This window comes from Cyclospora cayetanensis, unplaced genomic scaffold (assembly GCF_002999335.1).
Source record: "Cyclospora cayetanensis isolate NF1_C8 unplaced genomic scaffold, CcayRef3 CcayRef3_contig_176, whole genome shotgun sequence".
Lineage (NCBI taxonomy): Eukaryota > Apicomplexa > Conoidasida > Eucoccidiorida > Eimeriidae > Cyclospora > Cyclospora cayetanensis.
In genome coordinates this window covers 34,606-43,452 of record NW_020312121.1, presented here as the reverse complement: position 1 = coordinate 43,452, position 8,847 = coordinate 34,606, and the positions used below count along the sequence as shown (strand labels likewise).

Genomic DNA, 8,847 nt, shown 5'->3' with positions numbered 1-8,847 from the left:
GTGCTAAGGGGCTGCGGTATAGCATAATCGAGCTGCCCCTTTTCCCTTTTCTGGGTAGGCTTCCTCCTGGGGGCAGCAGATACAAAGAGACCTATCGAAAAAATGTTCGCCATGACATGCACGTTTGTCTTCGCAGCTGGAATGAAATGAGAAGAGCTCAAGACGTTTAGTAAACTTAGGGCCATAGTTATGCCTTCAAAACAACGCATATGGCTGCACGGGGCCTGAAACCCCAAATTGCAGGCCAAGACAGTGATCTTTTGTCTCAAGTTTGGCTTTCGTTTGGTGCTAAGATCCATGAACACCTCACTGACGAAATTCCTGAGACCCCTGCTACTCGCTTTTCCCGTAAGGAGCTGGTACTTTATGATGCTTTGGAAGAGGTTCCTTTATGAAGAGGTCACAAAGGCAGCCATCTAGTGCGTCCAAAAAGTTCCAGTATGACGACGGACCACACAAACGTCGGATCCAACTTAACACCACTGGAGACTCATGAGCTGAATGGATCGCGAAGGGTAAAGGTACGGGATTCGGCGTTCTTCCGCGTTGCGCCACTATGTTTTGCCATTGCGTCCACGAAGGAAATAGATTCGCAAAGAACAAAATCGGGGCATGCAAGGTGGCAAGTCGTAAAAGCTGGTATGTACAAGATATGCACACTTCGACACCATCGAGAGATTACATTGCTATGGGGCATGATATTGGGACTGAGGTAATGGAGGCTAGTAATGAGTCGAGGATCCATAAAGGTAGGCCCCAGCTTTTGCCTGAGATACCAAAAAAACACCCTATTTTGAATTGAGCCGACTGAAAGATATTAACACCACTCGCTCAGTCCAGCTAGCAACTTTCTCCTGATATTTCGTGGCCTGTGCCGTTTTTGATTCCCCCCTGGTTGCACCAAACGAAAGCCGCAGGTCGATGCTGTGGTGCCACATGAGAGCGGTGCAGATGCCTTTTGCCCCATTGGTTAATGCGGGGCCTTTTGAGTCATGACTCTCTTCGGCTTGCTGAGTTCCCAATTTAGGCATCTAATCAAAGATGCCGAATGATGAATGCCTCTCGAATAATCTCTTAGCTTCAGAACATTCTTCTATAGTTTAACACAGACACACGAGTATTTCGTGTGCCGCGACTGCGTCTGAACAAAACCAGGGCTTTGGGAGACTCGAGCTGAGCGTGGCCCCTAGAGGTGCATTGTGGATATACCAGACCCTGGCTCAGGTTGAACTTCAAATTGTCAACATGTTTCACGTGTACTGTTGAAATGCTCGAGTAACGACTACTGCACCTAAGGCGATTCTTTTGGTTCACGCACCGATTGCCTTCTATTCGTGGTCACGGAAGAAACGCAAATCAGGGACATACGGTACCTAGATGGAGATCCACAGCAGTGGACATCCAGTGAAGGACAGGGGTGCATAGGGTTTGCCAAAAGGCAAGCTCCGCAAGCGCACAATACTGTCAGAGTCTTATTCATTCCCCGGGGGGTAATAAATCGATCTTCTCTTGGAGGCAGGGATCCGGCTGCAGGAATCCTATTGAATGAGGGTCCCCACGGCGGGGTTTCTGTATACGTCATCATCTTTGAGATGCCCCGCGACTTTCAAACTCCAATGGAGGCTTGGGACGAATCAGCGGTACCTTTGGAGGGCACTCACGGGGGGCTGCCAGTGCAGCCAACAACCTGGGGCTCAGGGGGGACAATGAAGGGGAGGGCCTTATGATTCTTATGGCGGATACGGGCCCTTCGCATTGCTCCTGTTGTTTGTGCTCGAAAAGTTGGGGACTCTGGGTTTGGCGAGGCCTTTGAAGCTGCTGCTGGCCAAAGGCAGCCGCTGCAGCCACACCAGCAACTGCTGCTGCTTCTACAGCGGCTGCAACTGCTGCTGTCGCTGCTGCCCTGGCTTGATTCCGTTCTTCTCGAACAGAGGCACTGCAGCTGCTTCTACTAGACTCTCTCCATTGGGATCTCTGACCTGCATCTGGTGCTCTCTTACCGACCGCTGTCGCCGCCGAGGTAAGCTTCCTGTTTGTTTTTTCAGCACTCGTTTCTTCATCATGTTCATCGGGGACAGAATAGGAGTCGGAAGTTGCGTCTCTCTGGCTTTCCTGTGGCGGTGTGGCTGTCACAGCTGCTGCAGCTGTGTGCTTGTGACCCCACACAGCTGGAGTAGGCGTTGCATGTTTCACAGGAAGAGAATGTGCTAAAGAAGATGCTCCTTGTTGCACTTCAGGAGCCTGTTGGTCCCGTCTCTCAGCAGTGTGCAAGGAGATGCGCCCTTCCTCGTTTCCTGCCGCGCCTTCCCCATGACGGTGCTGTGCTGCGGGAGATTTTTCGCTCTCAGAATTCCAGCATGGTCTCGTCATTAGGGCTCGCCTCAGCAGCGGAAGCACCATGGCCATAGAGAGCTCTTCTGGATCGTCTGCTGTGAACAGAAACAGCAGTACTAGCACAGTTGTGGACCAACAGAAGCAGAAGAAACACCATGCCATGCGGGGCAGCAGTACAGCGACACAAATAGAGGACACCGCATTGGCAGCTGCACAAGCAGCAGCATCGCTTTTAGCTCTTAGGGCCACCGTAGGTAGTGCTGTCGTACTGAAATCTCTCTGAGCACTGTGTTTCCTCGCAGTTGGCGAGGTAGCAGCAGCAAATTCCCCTTGAGATTGCGACGTGCCCTCTGCCTGTGGCTGCCGCGCACTGTTGTTGAGGCTGTCCCTGTTGCACGCGGTACAGCACCGTGCCCTCGGTGCTTTGGACGCTGCAGCATGCGGTAGACTCTGGCCACCCCTGGGGGCTTTGTACGCCTCTGTGGAGCGAAGCAGCGATTTCACCGTCCTCTGCAACAAACCACCCCAAACCGTGTGCCCCCGATCGCCTGCTCTGAAGCCTTGTGCCATTGTTAATTCCAATGCACTGGTCTCTTCCTCGAGTTCCGAAGATGGAACTCGTGGAGGCAACATGGTCCGAAACCATTGTCCCTACCTTTAGAGCGGCGACTTCGTTTGTGTTGGCATCCAGCCTTCTAGACACTTGGGCCGAAGCCTCAACAAGTGCCGCCTGCTGCCTCTGCAACTGCAGCGGCACCGAGAAAAACAACTTGCTGCCAGACACTAAAAGATCCTAGGTCTGCACTATGCTTTGATGACATTCTAGGGTCCGCAAGGTGGCCTCCTGTGATGTAGGGGCAGATTTCTAGAGGGAGGCCAGATGATGTGCGCATTGCCTACTTTTGACTGGACGAGAAGATTTGTCCGTTGCTCATGACGTCTTCGCCTTTCTCCTGCAAGCACCGCCTCTAAAGACGCACGCAGCCGCTGATCCTCAGTCACTTCCCAAGAAGGTGTCCTGGAGTCCTTATGACCTCTCTGAGGGGAACTCCTCAACTCAGGGGTTTCATTTTGTTGCCTTCCCAATGGCTGCCGGTAAAGGTTGAGAGGCTTTGGGAAAACTGGGGTCGTCCGTTCCCGCTGATGTTGTCTCTGGTGTACTGGGGACCCCCAGTTTCGCCATTGAGGATGGGCGCGTTGCTGCTCACTGCTGCTGTCTTCTTCGCTGCGACCTCTTTTGTGCTGATATATCCGCTTACTGCAGCTGCTTGAGCTTTCTAAGCTTAAGACGCTGCTAGATTCGACCCGAAGCGCCGAAGCAGCAGTAACAGCAGGGCTAACGGTAGAACGACTAGGCTCCATTACAGGAGCCATTATACCCTTCGTATGTGTCGTCTGAGGCTGCCGAACCCTCGCAATGACCACACCTCGAGTTGCCTGCTTGTTATTTTCGCTGCTCCTAGTACTGCTGTTGTTGTTGCTTCTGCTCTCCGTATTTTTGATAACGCTGGTATGGGACCGCTGAGAGATATCTATTGCAGAGTCTCCCGCTGTACAGGTGCTGCCAGAAGGTTCGGCAGGTAGAGCAGGAAGGCGCGTCCAGCATGAGGGCCTGCTGCCGCTGCTTTTCGCTGCGACCACTTCATTCGACGTACCAGGAGCGCCAGGACGCTTAGCGGAATGATTCAGCTTTTGCTGCCTGCCTTCAACTCCCTTCGACGCACTCCTAATCTCCACCACAACACCGGCTCCATCTGGAGGTATCAGATGCGGTTTCTTGCCGGAGGCCCCAATAGTGAGCTTGCCAGTGCTGACTCCTGCTGCATTTGGGTTGGCCGTCGCAGTCGAGGCGCCCTCTCTATGGGAGAGGATGAGGGAGACCTTCTGCGAGATATGTGACGTGGCAACAACAACCATGCCAAGCTGCTCGGCGGCTACGCGCTCGGCTCTCACTGCGGTGTCTGCTGCCTTTAAAGACGCTACTGCCCCGCGAGTCGCAGTCTTGCTAGCTTCTTGACTGCTTGCGGCTTGCGCGGCAGCAATGGCAGCCGCTGCCTTGGCGGCTGAGGCGCTCTCTGCTGCTGTCACCGCTGCTTCTGCTGCGGCTTTTGCAGGGTCTGCAAACTCGCCTGCCTCCTGGACTGACTCCACAGCCAACCTGATTTGCTCAGCGGCCTGCAACGATGCATCAGCCGCAGATGCCGCTGCTGCTGCCCCTCTCGTCGCCATCAGTTCAGCTGCTTGGGTGGCCCCCACAGCAGCCGTGGCAGCTGCAGCTGCCTCTTTTGCTTCTGCTGCCGCTGCAAGCGCTTGGTTTCTTGCCACACTCAGGCTCTTCCGGTGTTGAAGCACCTCCGTTGTCGCTTCTTCTGTTGCAGCGCAGAGGGCCTCTACGTGCTTCTGGGAGCGAGCTGCCGCGGTTACCACAGCCTGGAAGGCTTCCTTTAGCATCAACCGGTCTGATGCTGCTCCTGCTGCAGCTTTATCAGCGAGACAGCGCAACTGAGTTTCAATCTCAACGCAACGCAACGCCGATGCTTCCGCTGCAGCGGCACTTCCCTCTGCCGCTTGCATGTGCTGCTGTGCTACTGTCGCTGCGCACTTAGCTGCCTCATCCTGCAGATGAGTACCTGATGCGTTTTCTGTCGGTTTGCTAACTCCACACTTGGGAACCCATTCTTCGTGCTCGGAACGCGCTCCATCTGAGGCTGTTGAAGCTTGCTGAAGCACCTGCTTTATATGAGTCGCATGCGGGTGCCTGGGGCCTTCTGGGGACAGAGAAGCAGCTTTGCCAGCTGCATGCGTAGCCAAGGCAGCAGACTGTGGCTCACCGGATGCTTGCGAAAGCTGCTTCGGGGACCGCTCTGCTGCAATTGTGGCAGCAAAAGCTGCAGCCGATGTGACTTTCTCTCGGTTTTCCACACGAGTTTCAGCCTGCCTCCATTCTTCTATCTCTTCTGTTGCTGCCGCTCCTGTCTTCCCGTGCTGCTGCAGTTCAGCAGCTTCCCTTGAAGTGGTTAACCTGGAGTGCTGCATTGCCGCAGCAGCTGCCGTAGCTGCTTCCTTGTGTTGCGGGCTTTTTGAATGGCCTCCAGCACCGCGGCCTTTCTGTTTTTGAGCGTCGTGTGGTCCTTCTATGATAGCAGTAGCAGCAGCTTGCTTCTGCTGTAAGCCTGCCACAATGCCAGCCGCAACGTCAGAAGCTTCCTGCGCTGCGGCAGCAGCAGCTCTGGCCAGGTTCCCTGAATCTTTTACGTGCTGCAACTGGTCTGCGGCAGTGGTGGCAGCTGTTGTGACAGCAATTGCATGCTCTTGCACCTGCTTTGCATCTGTAGCAGCATCTAGCAGGTGTTGCTCCACACCAGCGCAGTGCATTGCTGCAACCTCCCAGTGGTTTCGGGTCCTCGCAGCATTTGTAGCGGCTTCTTCTTTGTGCATATGAAGCTCCGCGGCAGCAGCATTAGCTGCTGCTGCTGCCTGCAATGCACGCCGAGCTGCTTCTTCACACGCTCTATGGTGTTTCTCGGCTGCTGAGACACATCCTGAAGCAGCTTCTGCCGCTTCTTGCACAACGCGCACAGTAGCCTGCACCACTACTTCGGAGTCCTCAACCCTGTGCTGCTTCTGTGCGGCAGCAGCTGCAGCTGCAGCAGCTGCCTCCACGTGCAGCCTGCTCTCGGCAACATGCACTGTGGCAGTCTCCCTCTGTGCCTGCAATTCAGCAGCTATTACTGCGGCTGCCGACGATAATTCCTTTATCTTAGTCTCTTCTTGTTTCGATGCTGCTTTCAGTTCTCCGTAGGCAACCTCAGCTTCTGTTTGAGCTCGTTGAAGCGTAGCAAAAGCAGTAGCAGCTTGCTGTTCGATCTCTGCTACTATGCCATACGCAATATTCGCTGCTTCTTGTGCTGCTAACGCAGCACTTTTGGCAGCCCCTTTATAAGCGTCTGCTTCTTGGTCTTGTTTTTCAGCATCGGCAGCAGCATCAGCAGCATGTGCTGATGCTGCTTCAGCCGCGCTTCTGCTGCAAGCAGCAGCTTGCTCCGAGGCGCGTGCAGCAGTGACCAGAGCCTGGAGTCGCTGTTCTGCTGCGGCTACCAGCATCAAGAGAGAAGCGACGTCATGCGCTGTTGCAGTGGATCGCTCAGCTGCAGCTTCTGCCACCTCCGCAGCAGCCACACAGCGAAACTCTGCGTCAGTGCACTTTTGAGCACTTGCTACTGCCTCGAGTGCCTTGCTGGCAGCTGCATCAGCAAATGCGGTAGCATCTGCTGTGGCCTCAGATGCCTGACGCCGGCCTGCAATTGCTGCTGCTGCCGCTGAAGCAAGGAGCTGACTTGCTTCTACTGCTTTCTTTGCTGATACATATGCCTTCATTGACGCCGATGCGCCTGCTGTCGAATCTGTGGCTACTCTTTCTCCTATTGCTGCTGCCGTTGCTGCGGGTCTTTCTGGTACACCTGCGACGCTGCTGGTATGTGCGCCTTTTGATTCTGCCTCCCTCTTTGTTTTTTCAGGCACTGTAGCCGGTGTGGCTGCTTCTGACGCCGTATCCTCTGCTGCTGCGTTGTTCGCTGCCGCGGCTTCTGCTACTGCTGCTGTGCCAATAGCATTCGGTGTTGTGGCCTTGGCCATCGCAGCAACTGTCGATACTGCGGCTGCTTCTACTACTGATACTAATGCAGCTACTCGAGGAGCTAGACGCGGGACGGTTACTGCGTTCGCTACAACTGCCTTCTTCATAGACTCTGACTCTGCGGCAGTAGCAACTGCTGCTCCTGCAGCCGGGGTGGCGTCCGTTGTTGCTCTTAGCATTGCGCTTGACGCTGCCACTGTGTCAACTACCCTTTCCTTAGCTTGTTGTGCGCACCCTGCTGCTGCTGCCGCGGCTTTTGCTTCGACAACGGCTGATTCAGCTGAATTAGCTCTTGCTGCTTCAGCAGCAGTCGGGTCCCCTCCTATCGCTATGTCTTCAAAGGGTAGTGCATGTACTGCTGAGCGGATCGATGATGTTCCGATGTGTGTCGTATAACCTTTTGCACCTGCCCTCTCCGTTGTATCTGGTGCATCTGCCAGAAAAACTTCTGGTAATTTCAGTGCAGGTGGTGCTGCACATACGTTTTGTGCTGCGTCGGTGTCCAATGCCTGTGCTGCTGACGTTCCACCTGCAGGCATCGCCGCTGCGTTTGAACCTTGTGACACTGCACCACTAGATGGTTCAAGGTGCCCGGCGTGCGTCTTTTCTGTTCCTGCTGATATTACGCTTCTTGGTAGAGCTTGCGTTGGTGGTGGCCGCACTGCTTTTGCTGCTGCAGAGGCTTGTCCAGTGATCCTCTCGGCTGTTGCATGGGTATGCATGCCCTCGAGCTCTGCATTCTGAGTTGAAGCCCAAGTTTTTCTTTCTGCTTTGCGCACCAATTTGCCAGCTTCAGCAAAGGCGTCTGATGGCTTTGCTGCTAATGCCACACTGCCGGCACGAATAGAGACGGCATTCCCTTCTGGATCCCCCACACCAGCGTCTTGATTGGAGTCTGCGCCGACGTGCCGATGTTGCTGCCCCTGCTGTTGCTCACGCTGTTCTAGAAACAGTGTAAAAGTATCGTGGAGCTGCGCCTCTGAGTGCAGTAGGCTGGAAGTTTCTTTGTATCCTGTTACCTTCACGAGGGGCTCCACCTCCGATGCCACGGCGGCCTGAGATCCCTCCTGGTTACCTTCTACAAAATCTTCGAAGAACGAGTCCCCATCCAAGGATGAGGAGAGGGAGCAAAATGCCGAAGAATTCCTAGGAGACAACAGGCCTGCCTCATGTACATGCGGCTCTTGTGGCACTGCAGGCAGGAAAAGGGTCTGGTCCGCATGCGGTGCAGTTGTGAAGGGGGAGCCGTCTAAGGGCGTACAGCCTCCCTGGATAGACAAAGGCTTTGCGCTCGAAGCCGGTCTTTGAAGGTCGCCTAATGCCATGCGGCACTCGTTGTTGGCCTTTTGAAAAGATGCCTCTTCTGCAAGCTTAGGGAAGGGGACAGACTTTGCTGCTTGTGCAAACTCGTCGCGTGCGAGAAAGGCCTCTTGGCCTCTAGAGGGCTCGTTGAGAGAAGAGGCTAAGGTGTTATCAGAGTCAGTGTCTGCGTCCCTACTGCTATGACTGTTGCCGCTGCGCTCAGCACGTAGGGAAGGGGAGGACTCCAGTTGATGCTCAGTTAGAGCCTTGGGTAGGCCCTCAGGGGGATACTGTGTATCAATCGATCCTCGGGTGGGTGTTGCCGACGAGCTTGACATGCAGGATTTCGCTCCATCAGAGGCCCCTCTCTCCGGTGTGAGTTTCGCAGCATCCTGCAGGTGGCCAGGAGGGATTTCACGCAGTTGAGGGGGGGCAACTGACTCTGGGGCCTCTGCGCAGGCCAGGAGACCTTCTAAGCTGACTGGAGATAAAGGTGTCTGCATGCAAATACTCAACGCAGCCAGACAGCTACAGCAGTGACGACAAGGGCATTGCGCTACCTGCAGCGTGAGTGG

At 54.8% G+C, this 8,847-nt stretch overlaps 1 protein-coding gene across 1 annotated transcript; it reads right to left on the bottom strand.

The window, feature by feature from the left end:
• Positions 1-3,050: 3,050 nt before the first annotated feature.
• Positions 3,051-8,775, bottom strand: LOC113147281 (microtubule-associated protein futsch-like). The gene is made up of 7 exons (XM_026337312.1): positions 7,024-8,775; positions 6,516-6,930; positions 5,974-6,428; positions 5,374-5,919; positions 5,134-5,241; positions 3,594-5,055; positions 3,051-3,199 (listed from the first exon to the last, which is right to left on the bottom strand). Exons 1-7 carry the CDS (start codon positions 8,773-8,775, stop codon positions 3,051-3,053), a joined length of 4,887 nt encoding a protein of 1,628 aa, XP_026193097.1.
• Positions 8,776-8,847: the final 72 nt, after the last annotated feature.

Coding starts and splice junctions, on each gene's coding strand:
- LOC113147281 (XM_026337312.1), bottom strand. CDS start 8,775: ATGCAGACACCTTTATCTCCAGTCAGCTTAGAAGGTCTCCTGGCCTGC. Junction 6,429..6,515: donor CACTGACGCAGAGTTTCGCT/GTGTGGCTGCTG, acceptor TGATGCTGGTAG/CCGCAGCAGAACAGCGACTC. Junction 3,200..3,593: donor AGAAAGCTCAAGCAGCTGCA/GTAAGCGGATAT, acceptor GCCTCCCTCTAG/AAATCTGCCCCTACATCACA.